This window comes from Ambystoma mexicanum, chromosome 2p (genome assembly GCF_040938575.1).
Source record: "Ambystoma mexicanum isolate Mex_15411 chromosome 2p, UKY_AmexF1_1, whole genome shotgun sequence".
Lineage (NCBI taxonomy): Eukaryota > Metazoa > Chordata > Amphibia > Caudata > Ambystomatidae > Ambystoma > Ambystoma mexicanum.
The window spans coordinates 777,448,762-777,471,128 of record NC_090923.1 but is presented as its reverse complement, the minus strand read 5'-3'; the positions used below and the strand labels follow the sequence as shown (position 1 = coordinate 777,471,128).

General features: G+C 49.8%; 1 protein-coding gene across 1 annotated transcript in view; it reads right to left on the bottom strand.

Annotated features, from left to right (window-relative positions):
• LOC138566784 (cytochrome P450 2F3-like) overlaps positions 1-22,367 on the bottom strand; it is a 463,175-nt gene that overhangs the window by 75,516 nt on the left and 365,292 nt on the right. Inside the window, exon 7 of the mRNA XM_069644434.1 lies at positions 10,442-10,629. Coding sequence (XP_069500535.1) covers positions 10,442-10,629 — 188 coding nt within the window. The remainder of the gene's footprint in view (positions 1-10,441; positions 10,630-22,367) is intronic.

The following is a 22,367-nucleotide window of genomic DNA, read 5'->3' as shown; positions in this document are numbered from 1 at the left end:
CCCCCCAGCACTGTGGGGCACCTGCCAGCAGGCCCCCAACCATGTCCCACTCATGTCCCCCTGCACCTCCACCCCCCAGCACTGTGGGGCACCTGCCAGCAGGCCCCCAACCATGTCCCACTCATGTCCCCCTGCACCCCCACCCCCCAGCACTGTGGGGCACCTGCCAGCAGGCCCCCAACCATGTCCCACTCATGTCCCCCTGCACCCCCACCCCCCAGCACTGTGGGGCACCTGCCAGCAGGCTCCCAACCATGTCCCACTCATGTCCCCCTGCACCCCCACCCCCCAGCACTGTGGGGCACCTGCCAGCAGGCCCCCAACCATGTCCCACTCATGTCCCCCTGCACCCCCACCCCCCAGCACTGTGGGGCACCTGCCAGCAGGCCCCCAACCATGTCCCACTCATGTCCCCCTGCACCCCCACCCCCCAGCACTGTGGGGCACCTGCCAGCAGGCCCCCAACCATGTCCCACTCATGTCCCCCTGCACCCCCACCCCCCAGCACTGTGGGGCACCTGCCAGCAGGCCCCCAACCATGTCCCACTCATGTCCCCCTGCACCCCCACCCCCCAGCACTGTGGGGCACCTGCCAGCAGGCCCCCAACCATGTCCCACTCATGTCCCCTTGCACCCCCACCCCCCAGCAGGCCCCCACTCATGTCCCCTTGCACCCCCACCCCCCAGCAGGCCCCCACTCATGTCCCCCTGCCCCCAGGTCCTGACGAAACGCAATCATGGCAGTAATGGCCAGCATACCCAGCACAAACACCCAGCCAAGGATTGCATCCACCCACATAGTAGATGCAATTACATGATACAACCCCAATGGCAAGAATGTAAATGAACACATGTCCGTCACACACACATACACAATGGGTGCAAGTGAATGTCAAAACCCATATCATGACATGCATGAAACCAATGAGAAAATACCACAAATGTAAGTAATAAATATATGTATTAAAGATGAAAATGAAGTAAAGAAATAAAACACACAACAATGGGGATGACAAAACAAATGGTCCATGTCCGAGAACTAATAGAAAAAATCAAAAAACAAAGGAATCCAAAAACTAATGTAGTCCAAAGAAAAATAATGGGGGGAAAAAATAAGGAAAAACCATTGCCTCATGGTGAACAGAAATATAAATCCAACAAATGTTTTCCAAACATCAAACTATGTACAAGAATATCCCAGGGTCCATGAGCCCAACACCATAAATGAAACCTACTACTACTAACTAATGAAAAAAATATATACAGAAAAGTGGCCATTGTCCGAGCGGTCCAAAAAAAACTTAAAAAATAAAGGAAACCTAACACTAACTAACTAAAGAACTATATACAATGGCAGCGGGCAAGTCCTGCGGCTCACTCTGTGATGTTGCCGGCCAGGGCATCATCGAACTCCATGTCGATGTCCCGGAGGCGGGACTCTGTCCTGGCCCCGAGGTCTCGCAGGGACAACTCCGTGTCCACCTCAAACTCCCTGCGAGCTTCCTCGAAGCACTCAGCCCGCCTCAACGCCCGACGCATGGAGAACTCCGCCCTGACCATGGTGAGCCGCTCCTCTTCCGCCCGCTGCCGCTCCGCACCTATCCGCTGGACCAACTGCTCCCACACGGAAGACACTGCCATCCCAGGGTTCTCCTGCCCTCCGGCCGATGCCTGCCCCTCTGATCTTGATGGCCCCGAGCCGTGATGCCTCCCACGTCGAGCCTGCTGCTGCCTCCGACGCCACTGCCTCTGCCAGCACGACGGCATCCAGGCTGATGGAACAGTAGACTCCCGACTGGGATACCATCGCTCCACAGCCCAGCCCCAGGACCCAGTTGCCCACCCACGCCTGCCTCGGGGGTCGCCATGTCGGGGCAAGCACCATCTGAGACCAGTGGCGACCCCCAGCCAGAGAGGCAGAGGGCCACCAGCTTCAGTGAGAAGGAAGTTGGTGTCCTGGTGGAGCATGTCCTGGGGCATTATGATGCCCTCTTCGGAAGTCCACGCGCCAACAAGGAAGGACGGGAGAGGATCTGGGACGATGTAGTGGTTGCCATCAACGCGGAGGGGGTGGCAACCCGCGACATCAAGCACATCAAGAAGCGCTGGGAGGACTTGAGGGCCAGGACGCTCAATAAGGCCCGGTGCCTCGCGGAGGGGGGCCGGGCACGCCTGAGTGACATCCAGATGAGGGTCCTGGAACGCGTAGACGCAGCGCTCCACGCCCAGATCCTTCGGAGGCAGACCCATCTGGAGTTGGCCGGTAAGTGGCCAAGCATTGCTGTGTGAGACAGGGCATGTTGCAGTGTGCTGGTTGTCTGATACCTGCCTGTATGTGTGACATAGGCCATGTACGTATGTGTGTGTGCAGGGACATCATGGTCAGGCATGTGAGTACAGTGATGTGTTCTATTGCAACATGGGGGGCTCTGTGCGGAATGGACACATGGAAGCATGGCAGTCTCTGTTCCTGGACATGGGTGGGGGTGAGGGCTGGGTGCTGGTCCCATGTACACGTATGGTGTCCATGTGTGTGTGTCTGACCTGCGTGTCTGTGACTTGTCACCGCCATGGATGCATGACACATGTCTGTGACAATGTTCAGATTCACTGATGCAGCCTAGTCATCCTTGTATCCACTGCGTCTGTGGTGCACGAGGCCAGATGGATGGAACTACGGTGAGGTGTGTGCATGTGATGGAAAGACCCATGATGCATGTGAGTTTGAAACCAACATTGTATGAATCATGAGGCCCTTGGTCATGTATGCCAATGTCCATGGCCTGCGCCATGCCTGTTACTGTATGTGTTTTGCCTGCACTGACCCATGTGTTGTGGAGGGACATGATGGAAGTGATGTATGACAGTGCCACTCATCTGCTGTTGATTCCTGTCTAGGGGACCATTGTACAGTACCCTGATGCTTGTGTTCTATGTCTCCCTCTACACAGTGGCAAGTGAAGAAGAGGGCGGAGAAGGCGCTGTGGAGCAGAGCGGCGGGGATGCCGCCACGGCTGCAGCGGAAGGGGTGGGGGAGCCCCCACAGGGGCTTGCACCGGCGGAAGACGGCGTGGAGACATCCAGGTTGGTGGTTTCCACAGAGGGGGAGGAGGCCGCTACTGAGCCACACATGGGGCCTGGTGGGGGCATCCCCGCTGGTGCAAGTGGTGCAGTCCAGGGCCAGGGGCAGGAGGCAGCACAGGTCGCCGTGGAGGTGCCTGTGCATGTCACTGTCCCTGACACTGTGACTGCACCACCATGCACCAGCAGGGATGCCCCATCCCAGGCCCGTCCGCAGGTAGGGGAGATGTCCATGTCATCTGACACTCCTCTACCTGCGGACGAGGGGACCCCTGGCCGTGTGGAGAGGGTCCTGATTGGTGTCGCGTTGCGCACGGCTGGCATTCGTGATGAGGTGCATGCTTCCCGGGAGGAGCATGCACATCATCACGAAGAGCACCGTGCGTACGTGAACCATTTGGGAGCCGCCATGGTCGGGGGTTTCCTACATGTGTGTGGCCTTCTGGCGACCCTCTCCTCCTCTGTGGGGGCTATGCGCCAGTCGTGCTCCATGCCGTCTTCCGGCCCAGATGCCACCAGGGCCCCCTGTGGACCTGCCCCGACCAACGCAGCCAGCTCGGTGGGGACCCCATCCCTGCCACAGTCGGGAGTCGAAGGTCCAGCAGGGGTGGACACACCAGCAACTGTCCCCCTGCAGATGGAGGATGTGCCGGCATCATCTGGCAGGGCACGTGCACGACGGCATCGGTGGATTCCATCAGCCTGGATGCCGTCGTGCTGGCAGAGGCAGTGGCGTCGGAGGCAGCAGCAGGCTCGACGTGGGAGGCATCATGGCTCGGGGCCATCAAGATCAGAGGGGCAGGCATCGGCCGGAGGGTAGGAGAACCCTGGGATGGCAGTGTCTTCCGTGTGGGAGCAGTTGGTCCAGCGGATAGGTGCGGAGCGGCAGCGGGCGGAAGCGGAGGGGCTCACCATGGTCAGGGCGGAGTTCTCCATGCGTCGGGCGTTGAGGCGGGCTGAGTGCCTCGAGGAAGCTCGCAGGGAGTTTGAGGTGGACACAGGGTTGTCCCTGCGAGACCTCGGGGCCAGGACAGAGTCCCGCCTCCGGGACATCGACATGGAGTTCGATGATGCCCTGGCCGGCAACATCACAGAGTGAGCCGCAGGACTTGCCCGCTGCCATTGTATATAGTTATTTAGTTAGTTAGTGTTAGGTTTCCTTTATTTTTTAAGTTTTTTTTGGACCGCTCGGACAATGGCCACTTTTCTGTATATATTTTTTTCATTAGTTAGTAGTAGTAGGTTTCATTTATGGTGTTGGGCTCATGGACCCTGGGATATTCTTGTACATAGTTTGGTGTTTGGAAAACAGCTGTTGGATTTATATTTGTGTTCACCATGTGGCAATGGTTTTTCCTTATTTTCTCCCCCCATTATTTTTCTTTGGACTACATTAGTTTTTGGATTCCTTTGTTTTTTGATTTTTTCTATTAGTTCTCGGACATGGACCATTTGTTTTGTCATCCCCATTGTTGTGTGTTTTTTTTCTTTACTTCATTTTCATCTTTAATACATATATTTATTACTTACATTTGTGGTATTTTCTCATTGGTTTCATGCATGTCATGATATGGGTTTTGACATTCACTTGCACCCATTGTGTATGTGTGTGTGACGGACATGTGTTCATTTACATACTTGCCATTGGGGTTGTATCATGTAATTGCATCTACTATGTGGGTGGATGCAATCCTTGGCTGGGTGTTTGTGCTGGGTATGCTGGCCATTACTGCCATGATTGCGTTTCGTCAGGACCTGGGGGCAGGGGGACATGAGTGTGGGCCTGCTGGGGGGTGGGGGTGCAAGGGGACATGGTTGGGGGCCTGCTGGCAGGTGCCCCACAGTGCTGGGGGGTGGGGGTGCAGGGGGACATGAGTGGGACATGGTTGGGGGCCTGCTGGCAGGTGCCCCACAGTGCTGGGGGTGGGGGTGCAGGGGGACATGAGTGGGACATGGTTGGGGGCCTGCTGGCAGGTGCCCCACAGTGCTGGGGGGTGGGGGTGCAGGGGGACATGAGTGGGACATGGTTGGGGGCCTGCTGGCAGGTGCCCCACAGTGCTGGGGGGTGGGGGTGCAGGGGGACATGAGTGGGACATGGTTGGGGGCCTGCTGGCAGGTGCCCCACAGTGCTGGGGGGTGGGGGTGCAGGGGGACATGAGTGGGACATGGTTGGGGGCCTGCTGGCAGGTGCCCCACAGTGCTGGGGGGTGGGGGTGCAGGGGGACATGAGTGGGACATGGTTGGGGGCCTGCTGGCAGGTGCCCCACAGTGCTGGGGGGTGGGGGTGCAGGGGGACATGAGTGGGACATGGTTGGGGGCCTGCTGGCAGGTGCCCCACAGTGCTGGGGGGTGGGGGTGCAGGGGGACATGAGTGGGACATGGTTGGGGGCCTGCTGGAAGGTGCCCCACAGTGCTGGGGGGTGGGGGTGCAGGGGGACATGAGTGGGACATGGTTGGGGGCCTGCTGGCAGGTGCCCCACAGTGCTGGGGGGTGGCGGTGCAGGGGGACATGAGTGGGACATGGTTGGGGGCCTGCTGGCAGGTGCCCCACAGTGCTGGGGGGTGGGGGTGCAAGGGGACATGGTTGGGGGCCTGCTGGCAGGTGCCCCACAGTGCTGGGGGGTGGGGGTGCAAGGGGACATGTGGCTTGGCTGGGGGGCATGCCCATGGTGGATGGGCTGCCTGTGGGACATGACCAGGGGTGCAGGGTAGTCCCCTGTGGTGTGGGCTGCCTGCAGAGGTCGTGGAGGGGGTAGAGGGGAGACCTGGGAGGACCCACACTGGCAATTCACCTCTTCAACTTCCCGCACACCCACGTAATACACTGCTCCACTCGCACAGGCCCAATCGCGTGTAGGATTTCTCGCGCACCCCTGTAATACACGTACCCAGGCCAATCGCGTGTTGAATTTCTCGCGCACCCCCGGAATACACGTACCCAGGCCATTCGCGTGTAGATTTTCTCGCGCACCCCTGAAATCCACGTACCCAGACCATTCGCGTGTAGATTTTCTCGCGCACCCCTGAAATCCACGTACCCAGGCCAATCGCGTGTAGAATTTCTCGCGCACCCCCGGAATACACGTACCCAGGCCAATCGCGTGTAGATTTTCTCGCGCACCCCTGAAATCCACGTACCCAGGCCAATCGCGTGTAGATTTTCTCGCGCACCCCTGAAATCCACGTACCCAGGCCAATCGCGTGTAGAATTTCTCGCGCACCCCTGAAATCCACGTACCCAGCCCAATCGCGTGTAGATTTTCTCGCGCACCCCTGTAATACACGTAACCAGGCCAATCGCGTGTAGAATTTCTCGCGCACCCCTGTAATACACGTACCCAGGCCAATCGCATGTAGATTTTCTCGCGCACCCCTGAAATCCACGTACCCAGGCCAATCGCGTGTAGATTTTCTCGCGCACCCCTGAAATCCACGTACCCAGGCCAATCGCGTGTAGAATTTCTCGCGCACCCCTGAAATCCACGTACCCAGCCCAATCACGTGTAGATTTTCTCGCGCACCCCTGTAATACACGTAACCAGGCCAATCGCGTGTAGAATTTCTCGCGCACCCCTGTAATACACGTACCCAGGCCAATCGCGTGTAGAATTTCTCGCGCACCCCTGAAATCCACGTACCCAGGACAATCGCGTGTAGAATTTCTCGCGCACCCCTGTAATACACGTACCCAGGCCTATCGCGTGTGGGTACACCCGCACACCCCTGAAATACACGCTCCCCGGTCTGCGTTTGCTGCTGCCCTTTGCGCTGGATTGGGGATTTTGATGGCTTTTCCCTGCGCGAGGGGCGTTCTTGGGGGCGTAACTGACGCTGCTGCAGGGTCGCTGCGCCACTGTGCGCCACGGCTGGTTGTGGATGTTGGAATCCATGAATACGCTGTGCGCCTGAATGTGTTTCGGCGCACGCGGCTGGCGCAGACTACCGCACGCGCACACTGTGCGCCAGCCGCGTGCGCCACTTGTGCGCCGAATTCTATGAATTGGCCCCTAAATGTATAGATGCATGAACTCGGCATGAACCCTAGATCCGTGATGTATTAACTTGTAGGTGGGCTGGATGACATGTTTCAAACTTTCCCACTCACTGAGCACACCGAACAGGGCTGGAGTTCGCTGTGTTGTACTGAGGGCCCGATAGCTATCTGTTGCTTTGTCCTATGAAACTGTTCAGTATAGAATAAAGATCTCTGTATCTTTCTTTGTAACCCACGTTTGGTATATTTCCTTTTGGGGTACTCAGCCTCGATATCTTCTTTTTTCTTTCACAATATAATAGCAGTTAGAGATAATAGGGGAGATTGAATGCACCATGGAGGTGGAGCGTGGCAAGAAGCAGGAGGGGAGAGAGGGAGAGACGGAGAAACTGCAGTGCATGATGCCCAACTTCAACACAACAGCAATACAACCATCTAGATTCAGGTGTGCATTATTAGTTTGGTGGTCCAGAATGAACGTGCTGGCAATTCTGTTTAACGGCATATTTCTGGACCGGCAATTTACAAGTTTGGTGATGGGGTGGCCAAATCTATTTTCAGCTATGAGCTAGCCATGATTCTGGCACCCCACCATCAAAAAATGCCAGTATTACTGGCACTGGTATTACCAGTCCCAGTAATACTGGCAATCACCCCCATGAAGTCCTTTGGGACTCCATGGAATGTGGAATACCTACCCTTACCGGCACTTGTAATCTGTCAGGCAGACCAAGTGCTGGTAATACCGTTTGGTGTTATCCTGCCCGATTTACTGGCAGTATACAATCAAACATACAATGAGGCCCATGGTTGCACTTGCTACAACTACGCAGACAACATACACATATCATCTACAAAATCAACAAGAGTGGAGAATAAGACCCAACCCTTATCAACTGCCTCACAGTAATAAACCATTGGATGAGCAGCAACAGCTGACCCGCACAAAACAGAAATCATGACCACGCTTTAAAATGGAAAGATCAGCAACCTCAAAATGACCATGAATGGCTGAGAGAAATGACAGGGGTCAATGAGTGTGAAGAGATGTAACAATGCAGCCAATAACATCACACCCCAGAGATATATGGTGTAAGTTCTGAGCATTCCTTGCTACAGTTTTATTAAGAAATGTTCCGATGACGTTGACATACCCTGGACTGGTACAGCCACATGTGAATATCTTCGCCTGTAACATAATTGTTGTACTGTAACACAGAGTCTGGCTTACATTGTTATTAAGTGATTGCTGAACTTAAAGAAAAGACATTTTTTTAAAAAAGGAAATCTTGACCACTCCCACATTCTATGGCCTACCAAAACAGGAAATCGACTGCAAACCTTCCTAAGTGGCTAAAAACCCTGGAATATTAATGGACAACAAATTAACACTTGAACTGCAACTCAACGCAGTAATAAAGTAGTGCTTCTGCAACCTACACACAATCAAGTGGATACTACCTGCTTTCACCTTCCCACATAGAACACTCACCGTCATCGCCCTTGTCATGTCAAGAAGAGTCTAAGCCAACAACATTTACCTCGAAATTATGGACTAAAACACTACAATGAATACAGAACACAGCAGCAAGACTACACCTCAGACTCACTAAGAGTCTCTCACTAAGAGAAAAAACCTCACACTAGCACTGAGTACACTACATTGGTTACCAGTCAAAAAATGAATCTTCTTCAAAGCACTGCACAACCCAAAGAGCAATCCATGGCCAAGGATTGGAATTTATACAGGGAAAAATGTCCATCTTCAAGCCAAACTGAACTCTAAGGTCCAGCAAAGACATTCGCCTTGAACCACAATTATACTCACAGCAGAGATTTGGTGGATCAGCATGCTACATCTCAAAAAAACTTTGGAATTCAGATCCAAAGGAAATACGCACAACAGAAGACTACCTACAATTCAGAGAATTGCTAAAAACATGGCTCAATGAAAAAAACATGAAACACTGTCAAAGGCAAGCACCAAACACAATGAAAGAGAAACATCCAAAACAATCTTTGGATACCCCCAACTAAAGAAAGCATTTTAAGGCATATCACCATAGAAGAATAAGAATTTTCCCAGGCCAACATAACCATTGCATAGAAGAGCACAGACCACAGACCACTAACATCACTAACTAACCCTTCCACCCTATTAAGGACTCTAATATCCTGCATACTGACCCTCATACACCAAATAAAACACACACATACCTTTACTGCAACAGAAACCTAAAACCACCACAAAATGCACACACTCAGAAACACCCAACACAACATGTCACAGAAAACTTGACAAATGATCCCACACACGCTCATACAACAAATAAAACCTAACCTTACCAATTACCAATTTAAAACAAACCCAGCACACAGTGACTGGTTATTCTGAACTGAAGATAACAACAATGCATCAAAGCTCTCTAGTGCTTTTCCTGACTAGCCCACTAACTAAAGCTCTCTCACTGCTCCTTCCTTTTCAGATCTGCCAGAGAACCTGCAGACCATCAAAATGGCAGTGCTGTGCGGTATACATCAAAATAACATAACTTTTTTCTGTGGATCCTCTGTTCCCTCATATATGTTAATCGGTACAGAAAGAGTGGCAACAGTGAAGTACCATGCTTCTTTCCTTTGGAGTTAAGAAGGAGACTATGGCAAAGAGTACATAACTTATTTGGCAAAGAGATGGGTTGTGAATGATTTCTGCAAGAGTTGAAATATGCATCTACAGCATTGCAGACTGCTTAATTAGTTAGCACCTTCAGTATGCTTAAGGGTCAGTATGGACAGTAATACTTACTGTTTTGGTAGGTTTAACATAAGACTAATATTATGGTACAAATCATATACTGTTAAAGTTTCATTCTATCTGACAACTTCATGAATATTTCCTATGAAGCTGCCTTCTTCCAGTCTGACCTACCCAATCCATTTTACAGCAATCCATCACCTAAGAAGTATCTTCCCCTTGATACAGCAATGTACACAAGCTTTGTCCCTGCCCTAGCAATCTATTAAGTTGGTAGTTTCTTCTGGATTGATGAGAAGATGCAGTGCTTGAAAACAATTGTGGTATGATGGCATTTCAGATGCATGTCTAAGGAAGTTTTTGTAAAACAACCAAACAATATCTTACTGGCCCTGCGGTATTTAAGGCACATGATGCAACAGATGGGTTGAAGGACTGTCCTCTGCAAGCATTAAACTCGGCAAGTTAACTTTTTGCATCTGGGGCAGAATATATTGGGCTCAAATTCAATCCTTCATCTAATCAACTGCTAAGTATCCCTTCCAAGTTGTTTCTAGTCTGGGACTGAAAGTTGAGCTAATAATATTTTGTATGATTGAATGAAGTAGCACCTCAGGTAAGTCGTATCCTCGGAACTTGATGTCACGTGTCACAGTGTGAGGCACACTCATGGGAACGATGTCTGCATAGCGTTGGATCTCATAGATGACAGCCTCCGTGTAGGGCATCTTGCTTCTATCGTCCATGCAGGGCTGACGGTCCCTGCCAATCACACGGTCAATCTCCTCATAAACCTTTTCTTGAATTGTATGAGGGAACAAAGATTTAATAGTTAGAGTTTATCTTGAATATCAATCATTCAATTATAGCTTCAAATTCAGAGCAGGGAAAGTTCATCAGTTCATTATCATAGTTCATTGCTAAATGTAATTCTAGTGCTCCTGTTATGTTATGTTATTGTGCACTTGTATAGTGCCTTATATACCATTGGTATGATCTCAAAGCGCTGCGGGTCGAACGACCTCAGGCCTATAGTGCAGGTCAGTGGAGAGAGTAGGTTAGTAAATAGTGTTTCTGTGTACTCAGTATGTGGGCAGCCAGTGTGTTTTACATGGTGTGTATCTGCATTCTAATGCTAGGCATGGTGCATGGTTGCGTGAGGTCAGTAGAATGTGTGCAGCATGGCTTTTGACCTCAGAGCTTGCATTCTGGTGGTTGTGAAGCTTGTGTATAAGAATTTGTGTGCAGCTAGGCCAATTTTAATCGTGGGGTACAGCTGTGTTCTAACGACTTTTGCGGTGTTCATGGATGTGTCTAGGTATGTGTGCAGCTAGGCCAAAATTGATTGAGGGGTATAGCTGCATTCTATTGTTTGTTGGTGCAGAGGAGAGAGTGGGCAGATCAGTATGTGTGAGTGTCTGTGCGGATTGGTGGGAGATCCCTATTTCAGATTATCTTCCAGTGCCTGCTCAGCTGACTGTATCTATTCAAGAGGTTTGGAGAATTGGCTCTCTGAGAGAGATTCTCAGTTTATCACAGAGTTTGTTCTGATTACCGGGCTTGAGTTTGTCTTTCCCTGCTTGGCAGTGTCATCAGTGTTGAGTTGCCCTATTCTTTATTGGGTTAAGTAAATTGCAGGTCTATTGATATTCCTGTAGTCCTAAACCACACAGAGAAAATGAATGAATTTACAAATACTTAATTGACCCCAAAACAGCTATTATTTGCATCCTAATGTATAGATCAGCAAGATATAATGATTGCATCCAATAGTGGAGAGACATCCTATCAAGAGCTCTATATACATCTAACATTATGACCATTTTGAATGATATTAACCCATGGTTAGACTCACCTAATGATATACAGACCAAATCATTATCCACAAACATGAGCAACATGAATTTTCTTAACTGGACGAAGTATCCCACTCACAGTGTTGAACATATCATAGATGCTTGGTGACACTATGTATCACTATAAAAGAGACAACCCATATCCCAGTGCCCCTGTCCGAACCATCAAGTTATCCTGTGTCGCTGGCCACATCCGGCCATACCTTAGGAATAAGATCTGAAGATTCATATTCAGAAATTATTAAACCCAAAGAAAAGAGTGAATCAGGCAAACTTCCATCTCACCTTTCACCCTAATTATCTAGATGCCAACCCCATTTCTAACCCAGAATGTCTCCCAGAAAGTTTGACCAAAATATCACTTTACTTGACACTAAGGCTGCCTAAGCCAAGAGGTATTCCAGCCTCCAGTCATAGGAGCAAATAAATGATTTATCAGCGACTGATGTACACACAAAAAGAGTAACCTGAAACTCATAAATACATTTACAATAGCAAACTTCTCTGAAAAGTCCAAGTCAGAGGTTACCACGCAATACTGAAAGGAACAAGCATACTTGCATTTGTATTTGAATGTGGGATTTTTTAGGAAACTGAGGGCATCATCGCATCTAGTCCCCTTGTGTCTTCCTCTCAGGTGGCCAGGGAAGGAACATTGCTTTTGGATCCCAACCCTGCAGGTGGATATGTGAGGGAGGGTCACCTGGGTGGAGGATGCTGGGGGAGTGGAAGGAGAATGTCATCTGGTGAGACATGGTACTCCCCGTTTCCATTCCATAATGAACCCTCAGTCCCTGAAGCCTTTATAGGATACTGTGAAACCCCCTTCAGTTCTTCTTTTCAAATCAAACCTCAGTATCAAGAAACTAAGAAGAAAACCCCAACATGAACACCTAATTACAGAATGTTCCGACATTCAAAACCTCTGGTAAAATTAAGAGTTTATCAGAATTCCCTCTGCTCTCCATCTACTTCTGCCGTGTATTATCAACCCTCCCAATGTCCACACATTTCAGCTGGCCCATATGTGTATGCCCCTTTTCCAAATGAGAACCAACATCACCTTCCCCCTGCCTTTTTATGCTATTTTAAACCCTCTCCCCTCAATTCCTTTCATGCATTCCCCTATAGTACTGGCTCAGAGAGAAGAGTACTGGAAACTATTGAATACCGAAATGAATAAGAGCTTTTGGTGAGCATAGAAAAGCTGTTAATAAACCAATGTGCAAACGACAAGTTGGTGTGAGAATTGAATTGCATTTACTGCAAGTTAAGAGAGAATCTGATGAAATGCAATATAAAGTAAGAATGGAACATTGCGAATGAGTGTGATAGCAACGTGGTGAAAGGGAAAAGAGCACCATAAAGTGAACTGCATAAGTGAACTCATAGTGGCAAAGAGACTGGCAAAGAGTGAAACATGTTGTGGCAAAGCCAAATGGATAGCAAAGAGAGAAACAAATGAGGGTGAATCAGAACACAAGTGCAGCTACAGAAGAACCTGTGTGGACAAGCAATCCCAGGGTGACCGGTTGCGTGACCTGTAATGGGTTGATCGTGTGGTCCGACAACTGCATCTAGACTGGGTGTACTCTGTGAAAGCCAAATAAATCTGTATGAACTGTCAATAACTAGAGTTAGTATGAAGTTGACCTGGAACTGGTTTTGAATATTGAGAGACTGGCCTTAAGTACAAGTTGGGAAGCTGAGCAAGCTGGTGTCATGGGAGAGGAGAATCCCGAGGCTCACTTTGAAGTGTGTTGTTTTCTTGGGGAAAAGGACCCTCAGATCTCGTTTTGGAACTATACTGTCTTCTTGGGGATGCAAACCCCTAGATTCCTTTTGAGACTTTGTGGAACTGTAGTGAACTTGGGGAAGATGAGCTGGAAAGCATGTCCAGAGCTGGAAGAAGCTCAGAACTTATTTGGAACACTGCTTCTTGTGTTGCTGACATCCCTGCACATTGTTTAGCTTTAGTTGTGCAGGCAGGTATAGGTGTTGGACACAGACTGGCAAAGAGTGAAACATGTTGTGACAAATCCAAAAGGCTGGCAAAGAGAGAGCTATGTGAGTGTGAATCAGAACACAGGTACAGCTACATAAGAACCTGTGTAGGCAAGCAAGCCCAGGGTGACAGGTTGCATGACCTGTAATGGGTTGATCGTGTGGTCCGACATCTGCATCTAGACCGGGTGTACTCTGTGAAAGCCAAAGAAATATACAGAAAATAATTACAAGTGCCTGAAAGAGATTGCTAAAGTAAGGCAAAATAAAGCAACCTTTATTTATTTGACTTGACAATGCACGGACAAACAAAGACGCTCACAGCGTACCAACAAGACATACCTTTGCACAATTCATACTTTACAGTACAATGCTGGCATTCTGTGCACATTAAGAGGGTCGGGGTCTAGGTGATGTCACGGATACAGGATTCAAGAGTCACAATTCATGGGATGGCACTAGGGGGTGAAAGGGCGGGGGTAGAGGATTCAGTGTCTGAGTTCAAGGTCATGGCGGACATATTACTATGAAATTTCTGCCAGATGTCCCTCGGTCTCGAGTGCGGATGCTGCAACACACCCCAGGCCTCCTCCGTATCGTGCGCCCATGTGGCTGTCCTGAGCCATTGTGTATACCTGGGTGCTCTAGGCCGAAGCCAGTACATCAAGATGCAGCGTACAGCTAGTACCATGAAGAGTCCAGCTAGCTTCCTTGAATCACGCCCCAACTTGGGGAAGTCGTGGAAAAGGCACTGACTGGGATGGGTCTATAGTATGGTCCAGTATGGCAGACAATGTGGAACATATTTCGGTCCAAAATTGGGTCAGTCGTGAGCAGAACCAAATCATATGGATGTAGGGCAACTGGAGGGAAGTTCACTGAACATATGGTGTAGTGTGACTGGATTGTGATGATATCTGTGCAACACCTTAAATTGTATTAATTTAAACCGAGAGTTAAAGGATACGTTGTGGGTGCGAGCACACATTCGGGACCAGTGTTCATCAGTAATCTCAACTCTGAGATCCTCTTCGCACCTATGTCTCAGTTTAGAGAAGGAGTGGGCAGCTCTAGTCTGCAGTAGAGTGTAAAGCCTTGATACTTTCCCCCTAAAGGAATCGAAGGAGCACAGCTCTGCAATTATGGGTTTGTCAGGTGGCATTGTAGGGAATTTGGGGTATCTGGCTTTGAGATTTTCCACAGAGAGGAGTATTGCAGCCATGCTGAAGGCTTCCACTTGAGGGGGAATGGGAGGTCTGCCCAATCGAGAAAATTGCCCTGTTCATAGACATCACGGAGTGCCAAGAAACCTGTGTCAGCCCATCAAGATACAATGGATTGTGTGATGTGTGGGACATCAGAGAAGAAGTTCCAAAGCGGGAGGTCCCCGTGAAAGGGGTGAGGCGTGTCCACCAGTTTCCAGATCTTAGTGAGAGCCAAGGATGTACTGGCAACCGGGTCTTCTGAGTCAGGGTCAGCAGGGACGGGTTTGAGAATAGGGGAACCAATTACTCATTCGCTGACCGTTAGTTTCTCTAACCGGACATAAGGGGGGGGGTCTGTGGTGTTAAACCAGTGGGACGCAAATTGGCACTGGGCTACCAACAAATACCTTGTGAAGTCGGGGGCGCTAAACCCGCCGAATTCCATAGGAGTGGTCAATGTTGTTAATTTGAGTCAGACTGCGGGCGAAATGTCATAGGAAGGTATTGGGTACGTGGCGTAACGTCCGGAAGAAGTCATCACCTGGCCACCGGGGGAGATTAGTGAATCGGTATTGGAGTTGGGGCAGTACAACCAATTTAAATATTCCTATCTGACCCGCTAATTAAATAGGAAGTCTAGCCCAGCTAGCAGTTTTAGTTGCCAGGTTTGTGAGGTAATTCCGGAAGTTGTCCTCACGCAGCTACACCTTGTGATGGGAAACCACCACCCCCAGGTAAGTGAAGTTGGATTGGGACCATGTGAATCCCCCTAGGTCAGAGGGGGGTTGCGTGCAGTCTGTAAGCGGAAATAGGACAGATTCAGAGCAGTTTATCCTCAGCCCGGATATGTGTCCAAAACGGAACCCATCCTCTAGGATTGGGGCAAGATTGGTTTCTGGGGAGCAAATATAAAGGAGGGCATCGTCGGCGTATAGGGAGACAATATCGGACTGGCCCGCAGTACGCAAGCTTCTATGAGAATGTGACTGGCACATCATGTCAGCAAAGGGTTCCATGGCTATAGCGAATATTAGTGGGGAAAAAGGGCAGCGCTGTCGTGTTCCTCTGGCTATCTGGAAGGGGGTGGAGCACCTATCCTCAGTGCGGACCCTGTCCGATGGACCGGTGTAGAGCGGCTTAAACCAGGTTCGAAAGTTGGGGCCAAATTTGCATTTCTCTAGGACTTGCCACAGATATTCCCACGACACTGAGTCAAATGCCTTCTGCATATCCAAGGTGGCTGCCACTGCCTGCATCTCTGGACCTATCCTACTGATCACATGAAGAGTCTTCTTAGGTTCAGGGAGGTGTATATGCCTGGGACAAATCCCGCTTGATCAGGGTGAAGGATGTGGGGCATGAATGAGGCCAGTCGCATGGCTAATAGTTTGGCATATATTTTGACGTTGCAGTTAATTAGCGAAAGGGGGCGGTATGAGCCGCATTGGGTGGGGGGTTTGCCAGGCTTAAGAAGGACCGTTATCATTGCCTCTCAGAGTGAGGCGGGGAGTATGCCTTCCTCACATGCCTCTTCCCATGGTGCCAGTATGTGTGGAACCAGGAGAGATTTGAATCGTTTATGAAAGTCAATGGGAAGGCCATCCGGGCCAGGGACTTTACCTGATGCCAGCGATTCAATGTCTTCCGTGAGTTCTTCAGGAGTGAACGGTCTCTCCAGGGAAATGCTGGTGTCAGTGGAGAGGACCGAGAGAGGGAGGTTTTCTAAATAGGAGTCAATCTCTCATATCTGGGTGCCATCAACTTTGGAATATAGGGAAGTTTAGAATGTTAGAAATTCTGATTTAATGTCTTGTGGTGATGTTGCCAGTGTTCCATCGGGTCTCTCTATCGCCGGTATTTTGGGGGCTCTGAATTCTCGGCGTATTAACCTGGCTAACAATCAGCCTGGCCGTTCTCCCTCACCATATTTCCTTACCGAATGGGGGCTGTCCAGGAATTTAACCTCTCGTTCGGCTAGACTGCAGAATGCATCTAGTTCTGACCCTAGTAGTGCTAATGTTTCAGGGGATTGACCCAGGGCATATTGGGTCTCAAGGGTAGCTAGGGTTGATTTGTTACTTGCGATATCCAAGCGGATTCCTTTCAGGATACCACTCCCTTTGGAGATGGAAATACCCCTAATGTATACCTTAAAGGATTCCCAGAGGGTGGCTTGTGATGATACAGAATTAGTATTAACCTCAAAGAATTCTTCGATGGAAGATTCGAGTTCAGAGATGAAGACCTGATCAAGTAGGGCATGAGGCCTCATTTACCACTACCTCACTCTATTGTAGTCTTGACCCCAGTTCAAGGAGAAAATCACTGGCGAGAGGTTGGATAGAATTCTATGGAGGATAGCCAGATGGGATAGGTACCTGACCAATATGTCTGATATGAGCCACCTATCTATCCTGGAATGTGAGTCGTGTACTGAGGAATAATATGAGTATGTGCGTGAGTCGGGGTACATGAGCCGTCAAGCGTCCACAACCGCCAAACATGGGAGCGTTTTCAGAATAGTATGGGCTGCCCCGGAGAGCTGGCAAGGTCTGGAGCCTGATCTGTCTAGGTTGATGTCTAGTATTGTATTAAAATCGCCACCCCATATGATCGGAACAAGGGGGTAACTCTCCAACATAGAGGCTGGGTGCATGTAAAAATCTAGGTCATCAATGTTCGGGCCAAAGATGTTTAAGATGGCCACCTCCTGATTTTGCAGTCTGCTGAGGGTTAGTACATACCTCCCTTGCGGGTCTATCCGTGAGTGACAGCATGAGAACTTAAGGCTTCTGTGTATCAGAGTAAGGACACCTCGACTTTGGGTGGAATAATTGGTGTAGTACCTCTGCTGCCCCCACTCTTTAGTGAACTTTTCACATTGTTCAGAGCGGGCATGGGTCTCTTGTAAGCATAGGATTTTAATGCTGTGGCGTTCAGCATGAAGTTGTATCTGCCGCATCTTTCTGTGCTTACCCAGACCCCTTACAATCCAGCTCATGAACGCTAAGCTACTACCCTCCATTTGGGTGGGGGTGTTGGTTGAGCTCTGGTCTACGGAGTAGCAGTGCCCAATGACAGCCCAACTGGGGGGGACATGTCGCCCTAACCGTATGCTAGTGACCTAACACTGCAGCATGTGTGGCATCTCTCGTGGTTGTCAAGTCTTTTTTAACATAACTCCCAATCCCCTCCCATTCACATCCCTCCCCCAAACAGAGGAATGATAACCTAACCCAACCATAACAACAGCCAACTCATCTGCATCAACGCCTGGCGGCCTGTTAGCTGGCCTGGTGGTGACGCTCCGGACTGGGGAGAGAGTGAGGATATTTTCAATACTGCACAATTAACCAGTGTAATTAGTATAGACCGCGTGAGTGGAGGATCAGCAGTTCAGTAGAAGAGCAAGATCAAACTGTTAATGCATTCCCATGGAACATAGCCTCAACTGTGTATGCAGCATTCGATGGGCCTGTTTCTAGGCAAGAACTTAGTGGGCAATGACCAGGCCACATCAGTGCCATCGCGACAATGGAAAATCATCCAGGGAAATGAACATCAATGAATTTTGAGGCCTCCTCCGGAATCGTAAAGAAGAATGTCTGATTAGAGTGTTTAATTCTTAGTTTGGCAGGAAATAACATGGAGTATTTAACCCCTATATCTCTGACCCTTTTTTTGACTGCCACAAAGGTTTTGCGTTCATGCTGCACCTCTACAGAAAAATCAGGGTAAAGATGGATCCTCGCCGCCCCCAGGCGCAGCTCCCCCTTGACTCTAGCCGCTCTCAGGAGAGCATCGCTGTCCCGGAAATGTAAGATTCTGGCTATGATGGGGCGTGGAGGTGTGCCAGGCTTAGGCTTTGCAGTTAGGGAACGATAGGCTCTTTCAACTGCGAACTGTGGGGAGAGTTTTGGTGAGTCTAGAACTGTCAGCAACATGTGCTCCACAAAGTCTTCCATGGGCTCAATGATATTGTCCTCAGGCACTCCGACTAAGCCTAGGTTATTGCGTCTCGAGCGAGATTCTAGGTCATCGTCCTTTTGTTCTACTGCCAGCACCCGAGTGGAGAGTAAGGAGACCATGGCCCGTAGAGAGCCCACTTCATCTTCGGTGGCACCCACCCTTCTTTCAATCTCTGCCACCCGGCCACCAGTCTTCTCGATATGTGCCTTTATGGATGAGATGGTGCCATTCATATAATCAAGTTTGGTGTGTAGAGTGGTGAACCCCTTGCAGATATATTCTAGCATCTTCTGCGAGTCAACAAGGGCCAGTGTGGCCGATGTTACAGGGGCCTCATCCAGTGACTCAGCTGTTGACTTAGCAGGAGTTTTTGTGAACATGTTCAAGGAGCTCTGTTTTTTCCCCGTACCTGCTCCTTTGGTCATGGTGTCAGCAGATGGGTGTTCTGGGAAAATGGGCAGGTGTGGGCGGCTAGAGATGTCAGAGTTCTATTGCCACTCAGCGTGTAGCAGGATATCCACAACCGCCCTGGTCGGATCGCTAAGAGAGCTGCGTTGGGTCCTCCAAGGTAAGTTATGTCCCTGGCCCCTCCAGGGGGTTGTGAGTATGTTACAGCAGAGGTTGTGTCCCCACCCTATCTGTTGAGGGGTTCGCGCCAGGTGCTGGGGTTAAAAAGTCTTACTTATCCGTGTGCAGGGTAGGCGACAGACCCAGTATCGGGCAGGGGCAGTGGGTAGGGCACGACCCATAGCCTTCTCCTGTATGGTGTCTGGTCAGGGGCTTGATTTATTTGAAGGGCGTGCTCGAGTTCCAGTTCTCAGGGCAATTTGCTCCTGGTGCCAGCGGATGTTGGATGGTGGAGGGGGGGCCTTTCCAGTCCCAGTGGTAGGGTCGACGAGTTAGAGATGGGGCTGCTCCCAGTGGTATGCGCCGGGGTGAGTAATGGCTGCAAATATTATTTCATGACATGACAATAGCCTCTCACTCCGGCATAAGAGGAAGCAGATGTGATCACCACCACTGTGGGGGCTTGCCCCATTGGGCCCCATTAAACCCATCAATCCCCCCAGCTCACTACCGTGTCTTCCAATCTGCAGGGTTCATCTGCTAGCAGGGGGGGCGGGGAGGGCCGGAAGGCCAGCGCGGGCACAACCGCAATGCCGCGATCCCCCAGCCGTGCACGATCCCAGCACCGCGCCCGTCCGCCGGGCCACCTGCAAGTGACAGGATCGAGTTTCAGGTATTCGGGGCCCAGCTGGCGTCCGACTGCCTCCGCCGCAGCCCTGATAGTTCCTCTCACAGCCTTAATCGGGTGCCTCCCGTTGCTCCCAGTCGACTGCTAGCAGGCAGGCGAGCAGCGAGGGCCGACTCGCCCCTCCCCCTCACAGGCCGCTGCGCCGCAGCACACCGCAGTCGGGCAGGCCACGCCCCCTGGAGCCGTAATGCAGGGAGAGCCAGCAAGCTCCTCCGCTGGTATTAGAAACTGCCGTATCTCTGTAGTTGTAGGATCCCGGGCTCTGTGGATCGGCAGGGATAGTCTATGGAGGTCTGTCCGCAGGATGCAGGGAGATGGAAAAGTATTATTGGTGTAAAGCCGGTTATATTTTTTAAAAGGATCGCCCCAGTCCGGAGCTCGGCACTTAGGCTGCCAGTTCCATCGAGCGCAACAGCGCCCCCCCGACCTGGAACTGGTTTTGAATATTGAGAGACTGACCTTTAATACAAGTAGGCAAGCCGAGCAAGCTTGTGTCTTGGGAGAGGAACATTCTGAGATTCATTTTAAACTGTTTTGTTTTCTTGGAGAAAGGAACCCCGAGATTTCTTATGAGACTTTTTGGAACTGTTGTGAATTGAGGAAGAGGAGCACCCAGAGCTGCAGGAAGCTCAGAAATAAATTTGGAACACTGTTTCTTTTGTTGCTGACATTTCTACACATTGTTTTAGTTTAGTTGTGAGGGCAAGTATAGGTTTTGGACACAGACAGATTTTTAAGTTGAAATTCCTGACTCAGCCTAGCCCTAGTTTCTTTAGGTAGGGAAAACCCACCTTAGCATAAGGCAAGTTTAGCCTTCAGCCATCCTGACATTTAAGTTAATATCTGTTGTATTTGAACTTTGAATCAGTTGTCTGTGTCTTGCCTCATGATGCCTTCACATCTTATATATCATTATCATAAATAAGAAGCAACAGAGGGTTGTACACGGTTGGTTGAGCATTGTGAACAAAAATATAAGAAGGCCTCAGAGGTGAAAAGCATCAGCTTTGCATCTGAGAAGTCCTGGCCAGAGTTGCAATGTTATCGAGAGAGGAGGAACTGACGATTCTAGGTTATCCCAGAAGAACAGGGTCTTGATGTCCTTCATGAACTGCCAGATCATTGGTGACATTGTAATTGCAACCTGGATAGCATTTCAGTAGGCTGATGCGTAACATGAAAATGTTGGTTTCCTGTTTTTCTCTCTATTGTGCACCAGTTGTTTCACAAGTTTTTGGATAGTCTTAGTCCTGGAGGTAAAGGTGTCACCTCAGCCAATGAGTTTTGTGGTATGGTAGGCAAGCATCCAGGCAGCAGGCAGTAGTTGTTTACATATGATACAGGCTATCTTGAAGAATGCCATGGATGGGTAGGTAATCAGTACAGTTCTCTATGGGTGGGGTTATGGGGTCAAATTTCTTTGTGTTCCTGTGAGAACACATGAAGCTGAATGCTCAATAGTTCTCAGTGTGACCTAGTTGTGTGGCCAAGATGCCGATAAGGATAACATTTCCTCCATAACAGTGGGAAACTACCAGGCCATAGACATTGGTTCGGAAGCCCTCTGGTGGGGAGAAGAGTTATGTCTTCTGGGGGAGTACTAGTTGATAGCTGAGTTTACTTGTGATATGCTACAGGAAGGAGACCTTTCTGTGAATGGCAAGTCTAACTGAACTGGCAGTTGAGGCCAGCTGAGAGATGAATGCATCAGAGTGCGTGCTGTTTAGTCACCTTTGAATGGTCTCTTGTGTAGCTGAGAAGGACTACTTATATTTGTGCTGGGCTCATCTCAATAGATACTGTCTCTGAGCACAACTCACTGTGATGTTTAATTGTGCATCACTGGGCTTTTGGTGAAGTGAAATGTTTGGATCAGTAAGAAATTACCTTCAACAGCTCCAAATAATAAATGGAAGATCACTGGGGAGAGGGTTGAGCCTTGTGGGACTTTTCTGGTGACCGGATGGTGGTCAATCCTCAGGTTGCCACCTGGACTGCTAGGTGTCTACCTGATAGGTAGGAGGTGAATCAATTGAGGACGGTGCTTCTGTATATCCCATTCTGTTAGTGAGAAGGCTAATTAATGGGTTATGCTTGACTCTGTCAATTAGGTCAAAGGGGTCAATGAGGACCAGATGTCAGGCATCCCCTTTGTCCATGACTTCATACATCATCTATGATGTGGATGGTGGCAGTAACTGTCCTGCATCTGGGTCTGAATCCTAATTTGAGGGCATCCGAATAGACC